Here is a 20,441-nt window from a genome sequence, read left to right on the forward strand (position 1 = left end):
GTCTCTGAGCGGAGAAAATATCCGGCCCAGCCGGGAATGGAACCCGGTCCCTTAGGATTGACATTCTGTCGCTCTGACCACTCAGCTAACCGGGGCGGACTGTGACTTTGATTTGATTCCGAAGATGAAGGAACCACTTCGTGGCATTCGCTTCAGAACTGTTCCAGAGATTCGACAGGCAGTAGACCGCTCCATTCGCACCATCAACAGAGCAGGATCTGCTAACTGTATACTACACCTCCCACATCGCTGGCAACGGATTCTGCACAATGCTGGTGACTACTCTGAAGGACAATAACAGATGAAAACGTATAACTCTTTTGTATCGGTTGTGAATAAATAGTTGTCACTATTTAAGTTCCAATTGTCGTATGTTAAGGGCACAAAATCAAATACTTGAAAGTGGTATAAATGGCCGAAACCTGGGTTGTACTTAAATAAACAATAAAACAGTCAAATGGTGGTGTATTCCCTAAAAAAAGAGTATATATGACACTTTTCTTCAAAGGCGATATTGAAGTCTTCTCGATTTGTGATGGTCCTCTAGACATTCTTAATAGGGTGTCTGAAGGCAATGCACGCACTGAAATGTGCTCCCATCCTGACCAAAAGGTTGGTAAGGAGTTCTTATGCTAGGGCTTTCCATTCCTCCACCAGTCGTTGCCAACTTCTAGATAGTCTATGGTGCATATGGACAGGCTTCAATATGTCTCCCCGGCGCATTGTGGAGGGTGAACGGACAGGCCAATCCATTAGTTACCACAGGTCCTGTACATGCCCCGTTTGATGCGGTCGCGCATTGTCTCCACGGAAACTCGGCCAGCGCCGGATGCACTCCTGAAAATACGAATATCGGGAAGGTGTACAGTGTCACAATAATGTTGACTGTTGAATGTCGCATAGCCAACGGCCTCGCCGCAGTGGTAACAGCGGTTCCCATCAACTCAACCGAAGTTAAGCGCTGTCGGGCTCGTCTAGCACTTGGATGGGTGACCGTCTGGATCTACCGAGTGCTGTTGGCAAGCCTGGAGCACTCAGCCTTTGCGAAGCCAATTGAGGAGCTACTTGATTCAGGACTACGGAACTGCTCATGAAAACTGGCAACGGACGGGAGAGCAGTGTAATGACCACATGCCATACCATATCCACATCCAGTGACACCCCTGGCCTGAGGATGACACGGCGGTCGGTCGGTACTGTTGGACTTCGGTATTTGTTCGGATGGAGTGTGTGTGTATGTATGTGCATGTGTGTGTGTGTGTGTGTGTGTGTGTGTGTGTGTGTGTGTGTGTGTGTGTGTTCAATGTACTGCATAGAAAGAGCTGGAGGTCAGTACACTCGTGCAAAATTTTGTACCCTCTGCCCTCCACCACACACAATAACACCTGGACCACCACAACAATTATGTTAAGCAATATTCCTCGGTGCATTACGTGTTCACACATCTCGCCTTGTGAGGTAACGTGCAGTAATCTTTGAACCTGTCATCGTTACTGAGACACTGTACTCCTTCCCGTGACCTTTTCAGGAGTGCATTCTGCCATCATTTCAATTTTATGGCTGATAATGTGCGACCACATCGATCAGCTCAGGTGGAGAAGCTCTTGGAAGGAGAGGATATTCGGCGAACTGGACTGGACTGCCCGTTGCCCCACAACTCAAGCCCCAATGAGCGCATGTGGGATAGAAGTAGCTGACAAACAAGAGTGTAATGAGCTTCAGCAGGAGCTTCAAGGCCGAAGAAGGTATATGGAGCTGCTACGGCGGTGCCAGCAACGTGAGACTATAGGTTCGTCCCTGTACAGAAGACGAGGGGCAAACACTGTTGGCTGATGCAGCTCGGAGCGGCCCACCAGCGACTGCATTGACGTCACACAACGTACAGAGTGTCGACCAAATCATCCATGACGACCGCCAGGCATCAAAAGATAAGTTGTGTCGCCAGTTATGCAACGGTAAAGGCAGTGCGATGCAAATTATTGAAAAACTGGACTACTCCAATACTTGTCCATTTGTCCATGCTGCGTACCGAAAATGTTGACCGATACGGATAAAGAGGTAGGGAAAGCAACTGAATCCGGTCTGCTGAGGCATCAGACATCGATGGAATGGGACCATTCAAAGATGCTCATCGGGAGCATCACTTTGAAGTCGCGGAAACGTCGAAAATTTCTGTGCACCAGTGACTGAAGAAGCAGTACCATGATTTTTACTGAACAGGTGTACATGCTGTTGTTGTAACGTGGAAAGAAACTGCGAACAAAGGTAGTGATTATACTGAAAAGTGAAAAATCAATCGTGAATGTTATAGCTGTAATCCTATGTATACACGGTGTTCGGAAACTCTAGTTACGAACTTCTACGACTTGCAGAGGGGTGCGAGTATATAATATTTTGAATAGGAACACTTGTTCGGAAACGTATTGTTCCCGAGCTACAGTCACTTGAAAACATGTTTGCTAGGTAGATATGCAATAGGATAGTCACGTTTGGGGAGGGAGGGGGGTGGGTACATCGGATCTGCTGATGTCATTTGACGTCTAACCTACCTCTACGATCTGGTTCGAGCGTCATTCGAGTGTCTGCGAGTGTTAGAGCAACATGGTTGAGTACACATTTGCAGAATACGCCGACATGATCCTTCTGAATGGCGAAGCTCACGGTAATGGAAGAGCTGCTCGTCACCTTTATCAAGGTCCGACTCCATTGCACACCCCTTTTGCCATAATTACACAACTGCTTCGAGAAAAGGTACCTTCACCGTCAGCAGGCGTGGATATGGTGCTCCAAGGAGAAGTCGCACCTCCAAATTGGAAGAGGCCGTACTGCATCACGTTGAAGAGAGCCCGTCAACAAGTAAAACAAGTAATGTAAAACAAGTGATGTACTGGGTCACGACTAATTATTTACTTGTAAAAGTGGCCTCTTTATAAACTTGTTTTCAAATGGCTGTAGCTTGGAAACGGTACTTTTCCGGACATGGGATCCAATTCAAAACATTATCTACTCACACGCCTCTACAAGTCCTATAAGTTTGTAAAGGGAATTTCCGAACACCCTGTATAGTGTTTACTTCACATGTAACATAAAAATAAAAGAGTAGGAGGCGTTGCTTTCAGACTGATAATCGTAATTTTGACTCTGTAGTGAAAAAATCAAGACGCAGTTCACAGATTACTCATTGTCTTACAGGTAAGTTTGCAGTTGAACCACAGTGTAACACAACAGTCGCGACACTCCATCTCATTTTTGTTACCCACTGCGATACCAGCGCCCCAAGGGGCCAGCAAGTGGCACTGTTGAGATCGGCGGTATCTTGTGAAAGCGAAGGCGAATCGTAATTGTTTATACTGGTTTGCAGAATAGTTTTTACAAATGGGACCGACTGCAGCCAATAAATTGTAATAACAAGTAGAAGAGACACCACATTTGTCTTTTTTTAGGTTCCCTAAGGACTATTCATCTTCTTTCTTCTTTCGCTTGCGCCTTTATCCCGCGGTTTCGCAAGGTCGGTATGGTTAAGATCGGATTTGGCAGGGTTAGTGTTAAGGGGTGGCTGTATGCCCTTACTGCCGCCACCCTGTACCTCCTGGAACGGAATTAGTGTACCCCAGCTGTTTGGGTGTAGTGTAATCCATGGAATAGTGTGAACGTGTTCAGATGTCTGCGAGTCGTGTAACTGAGGCGGGACATAGGGGCCAGCCCGTTATTCACCTAGTGGGATGTGGAAAACCGACTAAAAACCGGATCCATGCTCGCGAACACACCGGCCCTCGTCAGCAATCCCCCGGGCGGGTAGGTTCCCTAAGGACTCTGAGAGGTAGACAACATCATTTTACTATCTCCATCGTCAGGATTCGCTTGTAACGTACTTATTTGTTACTGTGGTATCTGTATTGTTTGGCAGTCGCTTATCGCAGATAAGGGGTGTTCAAAAAGACTCTCCGCAGTGGTATATGTTTGTTAGGCGCGCGTGCCGTATAATTGCTAGCCTGCTTGGGTTACTTCCCTTCAAGTGGACTCTCCCAACATTCCAATGTTTCGTTTATCTCAGCCAGCGTCAGTAGTATCGTTGGTGTGTGTCGTTACGTGTTGACGTGAACGTTTATTTCCTTTGTTCGTTTGTTTCGTTTTTATCACTGTTAAAATGCTAGCCAGTGAAGAACGTGTGTTCTAGTCGAACAAGTGTTCAAAGCTGGACGTAAATACAAAGTTTCAGTTCGTCAAACATTTAATTCAGTTTTCTCAGAGACAACACTCCTACATCGCGGTACTGTGCGAGATTTGATTAACAAGTTTCGAAGTACGGGTTCAGTGACAGATGCACCGAGAAGTGGTCGTCCTAGCGCTTTGTCTGAGTATAAACTACTCGATATTTCCGATAAAAAGTCCATGAGTCCGAACAAGTCAGTAAGAAAACTCGCCCAGGAAATCGATGTTAGTGTAGGAATGTTCCACACAGTTGTAAGGAAAAAATTAGAACTTTTCCCATACAAAGTGACAGTCGTGCAAGAACTGAAAAATACTGATCATGGCAAGAGACTGCATTATTGTTAATGGTTCAAAAATTTCGTTCAAGGAAATGGAAGGGATATTCTTAATGAAACGTTTCTCATTGATGAGGCGTGGTTTAATTTATCTGGGTACATGTACTCGCAAAATTCTCGTATGTGGAGTACTGCAAATGCATTGTGTATTCATGAGGAACCACTTCATTCTGTGAAAATAGCAGTTTGGATTGCAATTTCTAGACGTCGGATTGTGGGTCCCATATTTTTCAACGAAACAATAAACGCACAACGATACTGCAGTCATATTCTGTACCCATTCATAGGAGAACTTGTGTTAAGTGAAATACTGAACGGCTGTTTTCAACAAGATGGTGCAACCGCGCATGCAGCTCGCGTTTCAATGTCACAGCATGCTGATGTTTTTGGTGATCGCATAATTTGACAGGGACTTTAGCCTCCACGATCGCCTGTCCTAACACTACCTAGCTCTTTCCTCTGGGGTGCATCGAAAGCAACTGTCTATAAAAACCGTCGAAAATCCATCGATGAACTGAAAACTGTAATACCCATTTCATTTTTGTTACAGAAGAAATGTTACAGCTTGTGTTTGGAAACATGATTAGACGAATTGAATTGTGTATTTAACAACAAGGGGGACACTTTCAACATTTAATGTGAAAATTTGTAAGTAAAAATAAATATTCAATAAATTAATAACTTGTATTTCACAGAGTTTCATTTCGGTATATTCACTGCGGCATACGGCACGCGCGGCTAACAATTATACGGCACTGCGGAGAGACTTTTTGAACACCCCGTATAAACACGAAGGTCATACACGTGGCGATAGACGCCAACGACTAAAACCCAAAACGAAACGCAAATAGGGTGTCGATCCCTGTTGCACTGCCGGCCGGAGTGGCCGTGCGGTTCTGGGCGCTACAGTCTGGAGCCGAGCGACCGCTACGGTCGCAGGTTCGAATCCTGCCTCGGGCATGGATGTGTGTGATGTCCTTAGGTTAGTTAGGTTTAATTAGTTCTAAGTTCTAGGCGACTAATGACCTCAGAAGTTGAGTCGCATAGTGCTCAGAGCCATTTGAACCTGTTGCACTTGCAGGTACAAGTCCGTGCTGCTTACGTCTGAATCGGCATTTTTATATCATTTTGGTATCAACGTGATAGGCTGCAGTTGTGTCGACGTCACATGTTGTTCTTTACGAATATTTTGTAGCTTGTCACCGAATTAGTGAGTTTTAGCAATATTTTCACTTTTTTAGGATAATCCACGTCTTCAGATATTATAAAAACTCTGGGAAGCAAAATAATAAAGTAAATGACAAGCTACCTGTTCCCATCTGTCACTGGTTCTTCGACCGAATTTGTTTGATCAAACAAACACGAGGCACAAGCCAGCAGTTTTAATGAACTTTCGTAAATAAGGTGGAAAAGGGACGAAAAACAAACAGTACCCTTGTGACGCATGTGACAGTTCGCCCTCTCACCGCTTGGAGCGCTAGTGCCGCTCCACCTGTCAGGCGGTAAACAACTTTCGCACCAGAGAGGGTCGCGACTGTACGTGTCAGACTGCGGCTGGACTTTTGCGCCGGAGCAGCGGCCGACACTCACTTGAACTGCTTGTGCTCGTGGTAGGCGAGGTGCTTGCTCTTGGGCTCGGAGGCGGCGACGAACATGCACTCCTCGTGCTGGGTGCCCGTGGCGTCGGCGCACTGGTAGCACGTCATCTTGTCGCGCTGCACCTTCTTGCAGGCGGAGCGGTCCTTGCGCGTGAACTCGCCCAGCACGGCGTCCAGGTCCTTGCGGTCGGCCCCGGCCGCCACCGCCGCTCCCGTGGACGGCGCGCTGTAGAACTCTGGCCGCGAGCCGCTCTGTCCACAAAACACGGGTCCGCCAGTCAGCACGCTAACCACTCTCAAGACAAGAAATACAATAAGCGCCAAAGACACTGGTACAGGCATGCGTACCCAGATACAGAGGTATCTAAGGAGGGGCAGAATACGGCGCTGCGGCCGGCAACGCCTATACAGGGTGAAAAGTATTTAAACCGACAACCTCTGGGAGGTTGTAGGGGACATCAAAACAATTACATCTACATCCATACTCCGCAAGCCACTTGACGGTGTGTGGCGGAGGGTACCCTGAGTACCTCTATCGGTTCTCCCTTCTATTCCAGTCTCGTATTGTTCGTGGAAAGAAAGATTGTCGGTACGCCTCCGTGTGGGCTCTAATCTCTCTGATTTTATCCTCACGGTCTCTTCGCGAGATATACGTAGGAGCAAGCAATATACTGCTTGACTCTTCGGTGAAGGTATGTTCTCGAAACTTTGACAAAAGCCCGTACCGAGCTACTGAGCGTCTCTCCTGCAGAGTCTTCCACTGGAGTTTATCTATCATCTCCGTAACGCTTTGCGATTACTAAATGATCCTGTAACGAAGCGCGCTGCTCTCCGTTGGATCTTCTCTATCTCTTCTATCAACCCTATCTGGTACGGACCCCACACTGCTGAGCAGTATTCAAGCAGTGGGGGAACAAGCGTACTGTAACCTACTTCCTTTGTTTTCGGATTGCATTACCTTAGGATTCTTCCAATGAATCTCAGTCTGGCATCTGCTCTACCGACGATCAACTTTATATGATCATTCCATTTTAAATCACTCCTAATGCGTACTCCCAGATAATTTATGGAATTAACTGCTTCCAGTTGCTGACCTGCTATTTAGTAGCTAAATGATAAGGGATCTATCTTTCTATGTATTCGAAGCACATTAAACTTGTCAACATTGAGATTCAATTGCCATTCCCTGCACCATGCGTCAATTCGCTGCAGATCCTCCTGCATTTCAGTACAATTTTCCATTGTTACAACCTCTCGATACACCACAGCATCATCTGCAAAAAGCCTCAGTGAACTTCCGATGTCATCCACAAGGTCATTTATGTATATTGTGAATAGAAACGGTCCAATGACACTCCCTTGCGGCACACCTGAAATCACTCTTACTTCGGAAGACTTCTCTCCATTGGAAATGACATGCTGCGTTCTGTTATCTAGGAACTCTTCAATCCAATCACACAGTTGGTCTGATAGTCCATATGTTCTTACTTTGTTCATTAAACGACTGTGGGGAACTGTATCGAACGCCTTGCGGAATTCAAGAAACACGGCATCTACCTGTGAACCCGTGTCTATGGCCCTCTGAGTCTCGTGGACGAATAGCGCGAGCTGGGTTTCACACCACCGTCTTTTTTCCCTAATGTCATTTTTTCCTATGAGGTGTATTTACACCGGTAGAGGAAAGTTTCTCTGGTGGCAAATTAATTAAACCAACAAACACTTTTCCATTGTTTTATGACCGAGAGACAACACATTAACACAACCCAATTTCAATTACAGTAGATTTTCAAAAATGCCTCCATTGACACGTAAAAGAAGGTTACACCGACGGATCATGTTCTGTCTGACACGGGCAAAAACCCCAGGAGTATCCTGAATTGTTCCTGCTGCTGCTACTATCCGGGCGACCAGATCCTCTTCTGATGCAACAGGAGTTGCGTAAACAAGGTTGCGCATCTCTCCCCACACAAAAAAGTCCAGAGGGGACATATCTGGGGATCGAGCAGGCCATCGTACAGGACCACCTCTGCCAATCCACGTTTCTGGGAACCGTCGGTCCAGGAATAGACGCACACGACGACTCAAATGTGCCGGCGCCCCGTGATGCTGGAACCACAAGCGTTGTCTTGTAGGTAGCGGGACGTCTTCCAGCAATTCTGGTAATGCTCAGGAGAGAAAATTGTAATAGTGCCTGCCGTTTAATGGCCTAGGTAGCAGATACGGCCCAATTAAACAGTCCCGAACAACACCGACCCACACATTAACGAAGAACCGCACTTGATGAGCGCTAGCAACTGTGGCATGTGGTTTATCCTCACTCCAAGCATGCGAATTGTGCATGTTGAAAACTCCATCACGCCCGAACGTTGCTTCATCGGTAAACAACACAGAGGGTGGAAATGTAGGATGCATTTCACACTGTTCCAGGTACCACTGCGAAAACTGTGCTCTGGGTGGATAATCAACTGGTTCTAGGCTGTGGACAAGCTGTAAGTGAAATTGACGTAACAACTGCTCTCGAAGGACTGTTCTTACATTCGTCTGATTCGTCCTCATGTTACGTGCAATTGCATGAGTGCTGATTGAAGGATCCCGCTCCACGTGCTGCAAGACAGCTTCCTCAAATTGCAGCGTTCTTACCGTGCGACGGCGTCCCTGTCCAGATAATCTGCTAAATGACCCGGTCTCACGCAGACGATGGTGCACAGTAGCAAAGGTCGTATGAAAGGGGGGGGGGGGCGGGGGGGTACGGCGATTAGGATATTGTTGTTGATAAACCCGCTGTGCGGCTCGTCCGTTGTGGTGCGCTACGAGTACGCACCAACCATATCAGTGTTTTCACTCCAGGTGTATCGCTCCGTTGGTAAACAGAGACAATGGACTACTATATTGGTGGACAGGAGTTGCCTACAACTGAAGAGCGTAATACGCCCTCTAACAACTGAAGATCGTAATACGGCCTCGAACAACTGAAGAGCGTAATACGGCCTCCACCGGTTTAAATAATCCTCATAGGAAAAAATGACGTTAGGGAAAAATATTTGTTTTGATGTCCCCTACAACCTCCCAGAGTTTGTCGCTTTAAATAATTTTCACCCTGTGTAAGACAAGTGTCTGGAGCAGTTGTTAGATCGGTTACTGCTGCTACAATGGCAGGTTATCAAGTTTTAAGGGAGTTTTAACGTGGTGTTATAGTCGGCGCACGAGCGATGGGACACAGCATCTCCGACGTGGCGATATGCACATGAGCACATGAACTGTGGGTTGTTAACACTGACTGACAGGGCAAGGTAGTTTCGCCAGCCGGTACGGTATGACGACTTGTGGACGTGTGCAGCGGTCCTACCTTGCTGTAGTCACCGGAGGCTTGGCTGGCGCTGGGCTGTGCGGCGGAGCCGGCGGCGCCCAGGTCGGGGAACAGGTGGCGGAAGTACTCCTCGTAGCTCTTGTAGGGCGCGTAGTAGTCGGTCTTGTAGCGTGACGAAGTGTCCGAAGACGCCTGCGGGTCGTACGATTCGGCCTGGCCGTACAGGAACGGGTCCAGGCCCTTCACCTCGGGCAGGTTCAGCCCCGAGCTGGGCTGGTCGGCGCTCGCCGCCTGCGTCTGTAACAGTTACCAGGGTATTTTAAACATAGCTGCGCAACAGCAACGGTTCCACGTAATAAGATTAAAAACAGCCGACCAGTTGCAAAGGATAAAGTAATCTTTACCTAGGTTTCGATAGATTTAAATCTATCTTCTTCAGAAGGCGGCCTGAGGACAATGAACATCGTAATTTATATTAAAAGGTATGAAACCTAAGTCAAGAATAGAGTTTAACATATATTAGGAGAATCTTGTATTACAAAATATGAGAAGGATTCCTGGTACTTACAGTATTACATTAACATGGAGTGATATGTCATTGTCGTTTTTACAAACATCTGCATAGCTCCATTAGTCAAAATAAAATATAGCCCTGAGAATAGGGTTTGTCAGACAAATAAAAATAAGTACATGGAAGTTGGAGAGCGCATAAGCGACTGAGTAAAATCGGCCAGCGTAGTAGCACTGCAGCCAGGGCAGGTGGCGCTCAGGTCGCGAGCTATGTGCCGATTGGCGTACTGAAGCAACATGTAAAATATCAATATTAATTGCGTCCTTAGATAGAGTGACAATAAATAAATGGAAAGCATTTAACACTCCCGTTATGACATTGTGGGAGCCTTAGGAACAATAGCGTAGATACATACATCAAAAAGGCAGGTGGCGCTTACGCCGTAAGTTACATGCAGTGGCGTATGCAGCCAGAATATAAAAGTTATATTACCATATTAGTGAAGCACACAGAACGTATATAAATCAAAACTTGAAGAATAATCAGTAATGGCTCTTAAGACATAAATTACGAAACCTGGTCAACAATCCAGTTAGTTTACATTCTCATGGAGCCAAGGTTTTAGAATAAGAGAAAATTACATGAGGGCCGATGTAGTCGCAGCCATACATCGTGAGAAAACCACATTACATAAAAGGTAGTGAGCTTAAAGATTTGAAAGTGCATTATAGCTTCCTGAGGAAATAGACTACTGAGGTTACCAACATTAATGTTATATATTAAACACTACGGGTTTAAAGCCTTCGAAAAACCGTCTACAGGCAAGGTTAAACTGATCGTTCAGTATATTACCGTCTTTGAGCTCTAGATGTTTAAAAATAAATAACTCTTCCCACAGATCTAGTCTCCGTCCTTTGACTTGTCTGTGTAGGATAACCGTGTCTTCTAACTGTTTGGGCGTATGGCCGGCTATCAAGAGGTGTTCAGCAAAAGTAGAGTTGTGAATATTCGCTCCTTTTTTACCTAATAAATGTTCTTTATATCGTGTTTTCACAGCTCTGCCTGTTTGACCAATATAGTATGAGGGGCAGTTATTACAGGTTAGTTTGTAAATACCTGAATTAGAAAACCAATCGCTGGCAATCTCTACTGACTGTACAAGATTTCTTTTTAAACTGTTATCTGTAGAGAAGGAGACGTTACAGTTATATTTTTTATTTAGAAGACGTTTAATCCTATATGATATGTTACCCAAGAAAGGGATGGAAATAACTTTTTTATTTTATTTTTTTTATTTTTTTTTTTTTTTAGTTTCTGTGGTATCTGTGGGGAGGTTATTGCTCAAAGTCGAACAATTTTGGGAAATTTTCTTATTGAGCAGGTAATCGATCATATTCTGGTTGGACCCATTATTAACAGCGATTGCTTTGATGACATTCAATTCCTTTTGTTGATCAGCAGGCGATAAAGGAGTGGTTACCATTCGGTGAATGGCGGAATGAAGAAACGCCAGTTTATGAGATTTTGGATGAGTTGAGTCAGCAGGAATGACATTATCTGAATATGTTTCTTTACGGAAGATATTGAAATGGAAGGTATTATCTTGTATAGAAACTGTTGAATCGAGAAAATTAAGTTCACGTTTATCATTTTGAAGTTCTTTTGTGAAGGAAATTTTTTCATGTAAACCGTTGAAAGTATTGAAGAGCTACTCTAACTCATGATCAGTGCCATCAAAAGCAATGAAAATGTCGTCAACATAACGTGCATAATAGCGAATTTTGTGGCGTAATTCTGAACTTGAATTGAAGAATGTTGTTTCCAGGGCGTTGATGAAAACCTCTGCTAGAATACCGGCGAGGGGGCTACCCATTGCTAGACCATCTGGCTGTACATACATTTTCCCGTTAAATAATTGTATTTTAAAATGACCTTAAGCAAACCAATGAGTTCCGCAATCTGAGTTTCACTTAGTTTTTTATGCTTAAGAAGATTCTCTTTTACAAGGTCTATGGTTTCATCAACTGGGACATTTTTATAAAGGCTGACGATGTCGAAGGACACCAGTCTAGTGTCAGGTGTACATCTTACAGATTGAATATTGTTAATTAATTCCTTACTGTTTTTTACAGAAAAGTTATTTTCAAATGTGAAAGCATCTTTAATTTTAAAATGGAGGCGCCTAGCAAGGGTGTGATGTGGACTGCCTATACCATTCACTACAGGGCGGATCGGGTGATTTTGTTTGTGCAGTTTAAACTGACTTCTGAGCACGGGTGGTTTCGGGTTCATATTTATAAGCCCTTTCTTTTGAAACTTATTGAACAGGCTGACGAAATTAGTTAAAGTACGCCGGATTTCATTTTGCAGTTCAGCAGTAGGATCTACAGTTACCAGGGTCCTACGTACTCTGGACGCAACCCGGGAGTCCTTAACCGCCGGGATCTAAATTGATGCAGTAGAGGGCCATACACAGAGTGGAGCCTCGATTATCTTGCCTTCACTAATGCGAATGTCTGCTTCATACACATCGTTTTTGTTTTTATTTTTTTGTTTTGTAGCAGTAATACAAAATTTTATGCACCAAAAAAAAAAAAAAAAAAAAAAAAAAAACGAAGGTGGCACTATTCATGGAGACAAGATGCTCGGACATAAACTGGGACAATGATACTGGCTAAAAAATGATTTCTGGTGACGAAATTAACGCCGTCTCTTAGTCTGCAGACAGTAACGATAGTAATGAAACTTCCTGGCAGATTAAAACTGTGTGCCGGACCGAGACTCGAACTCGGGACCTTTGCCTTTCACTGGCAAGTGCTCTACCAACTGAACTACCCAAGCACTACTCACGCCCCGTCCTCACAGCTTTACTTCCGCCAGTACCTCGCCATATCAGCGCACACTCCGCTGCAGAGTGAAAATCTCATTCTGGAAACATCCCCCAGGCTGTGGCTAAGCCATGTCTCCGGATTATCCTTTCTTTCAGGAGTGCTAGTTCTGCAAGGTTCGCAGGAGAGCTTCTGTAAAGTTTGGAAGGTAGGAGGGGAGGTACTGGCGGAAGTAAAGCTGTGAGGACGGCGCGTGAGTCGTGCGTGGGTAGCTCAGTTGGTAGAGCACTTGCCCGCGAAAGGCAAAGGTCCTGAGTTCGAGTCTCGGTCCGGCACACAGTTTTAACCTGCCAGAAAGTTTCATATCAGCGTACACTCGGCTGCACAGCGAAAATCTCATTCTGGAAACGATAGTAATGACTGTGACATTTTCGGCGTGTATCGGTTATTACAGTGCTGGTTTGGGTCGTGTATCGGATACTACAGTACTGTTTTACTGTGCGTCGGGTACTATAATATTGTTTTGCACGCTGAGATGCCACGTTGGCCACAAGGTTGGTAAGGAGTCCTTGTGACAGAACGTTCTGTTCCTCCATCAGCGCGGTTGAAACCTGTTGGGTGGTCAATGGCGCACGTCAGAGTGCTGGAACACGTCTCCCCAATGCACCCACACGCGCTCGATGGGATTTGAATCGGGATAACGGGCAGACCAGTCCATTCACCGATTATTCTCTCACTTCAAGAGGTACACCGCATGTGTAGTTCGATGCGATCGCCGATTGTCATCGGTAAAAATGAAGTCAGGACCGAATGCAACCCTGATAAAAAACACACACGGGGAAGGAGTACAGTGTCTCAGTAACAATGACCGGTCAGTTTACAGCGTTCAAAGATTTGGAGGTCAGTATGCCCAGGCAACGTTATGGCTCCCCACACCATAACACCTGGACCGGCCGAAGTGGCCATGCGGTTCTAGGCGCTGCAGTCTGGAACCGCGAGACCGCTACGATCGCAGGTTCGAATCCTGCCTCGGGCATGGATGTGTGTGATGTCCTTAGGTTAGTTAGGTTTAAGTAGTTCTACGTTCTAGGGGAATAATGATCTCAGAAGTTGAGTCTCATAGTGCTCAGAGCCATTTGAACCATAACACCTGGACCACCAAAAATATGATAATCGACAATGATCCTTGTTGCGTTACGTTTTCCCACCTCTCGCCGTTTGGGGATTTGTACTGGTTCAGTCACAACAAACTGGTAACAAATGCAAGTAAGAAAGTGGCACTAAAATTCTATAATGTTAAAGAAGGTGAGTAAACTGTTCAGATTCCGGTATCCGACAAAGACCTTCAGAATGTAGACAACATTAAGTTCTTAGGAGTATGGCTCCAAGATAATCTTAAATGGGGGACGCATATTGAAAAATTTTATAAGAAATTAAGCACTACATGCTACTTAATGAGAATAGTACAGGGATGTTTCAACAAAAATTCTCTGAAAACTGTGTGTTATGCCTATATATGCTCACAACAGAAATATGGAATTATTTTCTGGGGTAACTCTTGTCTTAGCCAAAAGCTCTTTAGGCTACAAAAACGAATCATAAGAATAATGGAAGGTGTAAAATGGAACAAAACCTGTGGTCCACCCTTTAAAAAGCTATAAATCTTCCCACTTCCATGTATATATGTGTATGAGATAACCTTGTTTGTGAAAAAATATTCAATGGAAAATCCCACTCTCTTCCAGAAAAATGAAAATACCCATTCCTATAACACCAGGCAAAAAGCAGACTTTCATCTAGAGCCCACCAACACCACCCTGAATATAAAAGTAACCCTGTATTATGGAAAAGTTATTTATAATAAACTTCCCCCACAAATATCAATAAATGATCTGGCAAATTTCAAGTCAACTGCTATGGGATATTTGACTGTAGCCTCCACGAGCTCCTTCAGAATGTTCACTAACGATTTGTGTCTTTGCCTTAGTGACGTATCATATAAATGCTACTAGAACTTTAATGATTTACCATGTAAATGTTACTGTAATACAAATATTAGTCTGCCAGTACAGTACATGCTCTTTCTGCTTTAAAATATCTACTCTTTGTTTTTGTACAATATTTACTCTGTATATTGTAACTCAGTGATCATTTAATGAAGAAATAATGACATTAATGCAAATTTAATATTATATTTTGTTACACATTGACTTGTCCTACATCAGAATGTACTATTTGTGTACTATATGATTACCAGGACCAACAAAACTCTACTCTACGGCAGTAGAGAACGTGATCGTTTTGGTTCAGGTTTTACGGTGTGAGGAGGCATAATATTGCACGGGCATACTGACCTCCAAATCTGTGAACGCGGTACACTCACTAGTTAGTGTTATGGTGACAATGTACCCTTTCCTCATGTACGACTTTAAAGGGGTGGATTCCGCCCTGACTATACTCTTATGGATGACAATGCGCGACCGCATCGAACTGTGCAGGCGGAAGAGTCGTGGAACGAGAGGATATTCTGCGAATGAACTGGTCTGATCGTTCCCCCGACTTACTTCCCGTTAAGCACATGCGGGATGAGGTGCGCAGACGTATTACAGCACGTCCACATGCACCGAAGACCATCTAGCGTTCTCAACCGCATCTCAATGCGTATTTAGTCCAGTTAACTTCTGTGCTACACTGTAGCAGTTGTTTCTATGCATGGTGCAAGTTTCATCGAACTTGGCAGTCACACATCACGCGAATGTTGCTTAACCGTTGCACGCCAGTACCGTATGTGTTTATGGTTTTTGCACCGTGTCATTTTGTGTATCATACGGAGCACGCCGACTACACGCGGTACAGCAGTGTCGTTTGGGTTGCCTGCACAGCAGGCGTTAAGCGGCGAAGCGACATATAGCTCAATCCGTGGTCTCAGTCTGATCTACAGCGTGAGACAGCTTTTCCGCCCTAATTTGCATTGTCTGTGACATGGGCGGAAACAGAATCTCGTACATTACCATTCCGCCAGCTGCCGGTTCTCTAAGATTTTTCAAAAGTGTTTCGCGGAAAGAACGTCTTACCTACAGGGATTCCCAATTGAGTTCGGAACATTGGCTCTGAGCACCATGGGACTTAACATCTATGGTCATAAGTCCCCTAGAACTTAGAACTAATTAAACCTAACTATCCTAAGGACATCACACAACACCCAGTCATCACGAGGCAGAGAAAATCCCTGACTCCGCCGGGAAGCGAACCCGGGAACCCGGGCGCGGGAAGCGAGAACGCTACCGTACGACCACGAGCTGCGGACAGTTCGGAACATTTCCGGAACACTCACCTCTCGAACGAACCTACCGCTAATAAATCTTGCAGATGGCCTCTTAATTGCTTTGATGTCGTCCTTTAATTCGACTTGATTCGGAACCCTAACACTCGAGAACTAGTGTTCTATACGTGGCTCCTTTATAGATGCAATGATACTCTACCCTAGAGTTATCTCAATAATCCGAAGTGGACCATTCGCTCACCCTACTACCTACCTGACGTGGTCGTTCCTCTTGATATCGTTTTCCAACTTTGCGACTATGCAGGGTGATTCCGAGGTGATGTTACAAACTTTCATAGACTAGGGTTAAATGTATCGGTATGAGATAAGGGATCCCGGGCCGGAAACGACCAAATCGTACACATGTCAGTGGACGTCTTCTGCAGCAAGCTCTTTGCTTTCGATATTTTGGGAGGAGGTAGTGAGGACGAAAAGAAGAAAAAAATTGTCTAGTAAATATGAGCTTTAAAGTACATACCTCAAAAGCTATGAGGACTTGTTAAGCAGAAGAGACGTGTTTCACTGTAACAAAGATAAATGTCCTCGTAGCATTTAAGGCATACACTTTAGAGGCCATGTTTATTGGAACTTTTTTCTTATTTTGCTCCATACTATCTCCTCACAGAATTCGGAAAGCAAAGTGCTTGCAGCTGAAGAGATCTACTGTCAGAGGTATCGTTTATAACTTTCGACTCAGTCGTTTCCGAACCAGGGTCCAACAGCTCAAATTGACACATTTACTCTTCTGCATCATCGCTGAAAGTCTGTAATATCGTGAACGTATCACATTGACTGTGTCAAGCAGCACACCATTGATGGGGTATTCGAAGATTACAGTATTTTTGTTCCTACTGTTCTGCATTATCTTGCATTATACTACTTTTAGAGAAAGATACCATTCATCACGCCAAATAAAAAGTGTAAGCGACCCTGTATACTTCTATAGTCACTCAGCGACTAAACTTTCCCGTACACCGCAGCGCCGTCAGAAAACAGATAGCTGCTCAACTTATGCGTCAGGTCGATTATGAATATAAAGTACAACAGTGGTCCTATAACACTTCTGACTATACTCTAGTCTCTGATGAACACTCGCCGTCAAGAACAACTTACTGAGTTCTGTTACTAACATACACTCATGTTCACAATAAACAGAACACCTTGAACGACTAGATCTAGAACTTTCGTATTCCCAAGACACGTAAATTATTATGTTCTGCAGAAATAATTAGCATTTGGACCACGTCGGTCAACATCGATATCGCGGCGAACATAACCTCCCGGAAAAATGTGCCTGCGGCTCTCTTTGTCGCTATAAACCGAACGTAATGGATCGGAATGACTTGAGCAGACGTGTAGCATGCCTTGCAGACGTATGCGCGAACCGTGCCGTCAAATCAATGGGTTTGAAAGAGGGTTCATTATGGGAATGAGAGAATCTGATGAATGCATCCGGGTAATTCGTGTGGAGGCGAAATGTTTCGGCAGTGCAACAACGGTTGTGTGCTGAATCGTTGAAGGAAGGCCGACGAGATGGGTCAGGTCATACCAAGCAGACCAGCCCTCCCCCCCCCCCCCCCCCTCCCCTTCCGAGATGATCGACACCTAATTCGAATGGCATTGCAGGACAGATCTGCGTCCTCTTCGGCTCTGGTGCAGCTGTGGAACAGTGTAACACATCGTTCACTATCAGGGATGACAGTCCGTCGCTGTTTACTATGGCATAGGTTACGTGCGCGTCGTCCACTTCTCTGCCTACCTATGATGACGAATATGTAGAAACATGCTAGACGGCAACGGTGTATGGAACGACGTCATTGGGGACAGGCGTGGCATCAGACGGTGTTTTGGGACGAATCCAGGTTCCGTTTGTTTGAAAATGTTGGCCGTATTTTGGTTCGCCACGGACAGGGGGAGTGGCATCACATTGATATACAACGCCCACTCAAGGCCTTACGCTGTGGGGTGCTACTGTGTACAACTACAAACCACAGCTGGTGCCATGGCACTGTGACCAGTGTGACCTACGAGAATTACATCCTGCGACCCGTAGTCATGCCCTTTCTGCACAACACCCCAGACGCCATTTTTCAGCAGGACAATGCACGACTACATGTTACTGTGCGAACATGTGCCTTCATGGTGTCACAGGATGACAACCTTTTTCCCTGGCCCGCCAGATCGCCAGACTTGGATACAGTGAAGAGACGGGTGCAGTGGTCTGAGCCAATGCCAATCACCAGGTGAAAGCAGCATGGATGGCTATACCACAGGACGCCATTCACGCCTCATGCGTCGATGCCGTCTCACACACGGAACAAGTTATCAGGGCCCACGGCAGACCCTGCACCTACTGGGCAACAGGACACATGTTGAACTGAGGTGACTGAAATGCTACTCATTTCTGCAGAGCATGCTAATGTACATGTCCTTCGAATATGAACGTCCTATCTCTAATCGTTCAAGGTATTCTGTCTATTCTGAACATGAGTGAATCTGTAGGCGCTAGTATGAAATGAAGAACTAACACAGGAGAGGAAAGCCCAACCCGTCAATTCTAGACTGGACACAGACTAAATCCACCGGATTGCTTAATGCCTGCTATTGTGAGTGTAACAGCCAAGAGGACGACTTCGCGGCGTGGCCTGTAGCAAGTTGTCTGGCGTGCTGCCCGCAGGAGCGTCGGGGTACTCACGAGGTCCTTGCCGGGCAGCTTGGCGTCCCGGCGCTCGCTGGCTCCGCCGCGGCTGTCGTAGCTGGAGCTGGTGGAGCGCGTGGGCTGCTTGCTGCCGCTGCTGTACGAGGACTGCTTCTCCACGAAGTAGTTGTTCGACTCCGGCTTGGTCGAGTACGAGCACTGCTCGGACGAGCCGCCCGTCTTGGGGTCCTTGCACACCTGGCACGTCATCGAGTCCTTCACCACCTTCTGGCAGTTGGCGTTGTCGGCGGCGGCCGACAGCCGCTCCGAAGGGCCGTAGCCGCTGCTGCTCGGACGGAAGGCGTAGCCCGAAGACGTGTCAGACTTGAGGAACGCGTCCAGCTCGCGCTCGTAGTCGGACGGTGCCTGCGGAAGCGAGCGAGTGCGGTCAGCAAAGGGCACAGTAGCCGCACTACAGGGTGACAATTATTCAACCACATGAAATAAAATCGCCATAACTTCTGAACAGTTTGCGTTAGGACGTTCGAACTGCACGGTCGGCCGCGGGGCATGATGGAAATTAGTGTGTGCATGCGCACGCACCTCAGTTTGGCCTAGCGACGAAGCCCATTTTCATTTGGGTGGGTTCGTTAATAAGCAAAATTGGCGCATCTGGGGGACTGATAATCCGCATTTCGTGATCAAGAAGTCTCTTCACACTCAACTGTGTGATTGCCAGTGTCTAGTCGCTGAATAATCTGTGAGATACTCCTTGACGGCACGGTGACTACTGAATGGTACGCGAAGGTTTTGGAAGATGATTTCATCCCTATTGTTCAAAGTGATCCTGATGTGGTTCATGCAAGACGGACCTCGACTCCATCGAAGCAAGAGAGTGTTCGATGCCCTGGAGGAGCACTGTGGTCCGCATTCTGGCTCTGGGTTACCCAGAGGCCACTGGCACGGGCCTCGATTATCCGCCATATTCTGCGGATCTGAACACATACGACTCCTTTTTGTGGGGCTGTATTAAAGACAAGTGTACAGGAATAACCCCAAAACCACTGCTGGATTGAAAACAGCCATTCAGGAGGTGATCAATAGCATCAATGTGACGACGCTTTAATGGGTCGCCGTGCGGTCTAAGGCGCTGCAGTCATGGACTGTGCGGCTGGTCCTGGCGGAGGTTCGAGTCCTCCCTCGGGCATGGGTGTATGTGTTTGTTCTTAGGATAATTTAGGTTAAGTAGTGTGTAAGCTTAGGGACTGATGACCTTAGCAGTTAAGACCCATAAGATTTCACACACTTTTTTTTTAACAGATCATACAGAATTTCACTATTCGTCTGCGCCGCATCATCGCCAATGATGACAAGCATATAGAACATGTAACCTAAATCCGAATCTGTAGTGACGTTTACATGTTGAATAAAGTGTGGCTACGGCGTAGTTTGTAACTAATTTACGTTTTTCTTCATGTAGTTCAATAATTGTCATGCTATCAGTAATAATAATCTGTTTGCCTCAATTATAAATGGTTCTGTGAAAGCCTGCGAGTGTGAAAACAATGGTTTTTTATTTATATTTTACGCGACGCGTTTCGGGAAATGATTCCCATTTGCAAGTGTGTTTTTGTAGTGATCTATGCCAGTCATGGAAGGGTATGTATCACGTACGTCAAATGTAGAGCTC

The 20,441-nt window shown here is 45.6% G+C and overlaps 1 protein-coding gene across 1 annotated transcript in view; it reads right to left on the reverse strand.

The window, feature by feature from the left end:
- LOC126456450 (uncharacterized) overlaps nt 1-20,441 on the reverse strand; it is a 91,666-nt gene that overhangs the window by 7,010 nt on the left and 64,215 nt on the right. The window contains exons 8-10 of the mRNA XM_050092203.1: nt 18,809-19,177; nt 9,492-9,749; nt 6,138-6,397 (exon numbers count right to left, since the gene is read on the reverse strand). Coding sequence (XP_049948160.1) covers nt 6,138-6,397; nt 9,492-9,749; nt 18,809-19,177 — 887 coding nt within the window. The remainder of the gene's footprint in view (nt 1-6,137; nt 6,398-9,491; nt 9,750-18,808; nt 19,178-20,441) is intronic.

This window comes from Schistocerca serialis, chromosome 1 (genome assembly GCF_023864345.2).
Source record: "Schistocerca serialis cubense isolate TAMUIC-IGC-003099 chromosome 1, iqSchSeri2.2, whole genome shotgun sequence".
NCBI classification, from domain to species: domain Eukaryota; kingdom Metazoa; phylum Arthropoda; class Insecta; order Orthoptera; family Acrididae; genus Schistocerca; species Schistocerca serialis.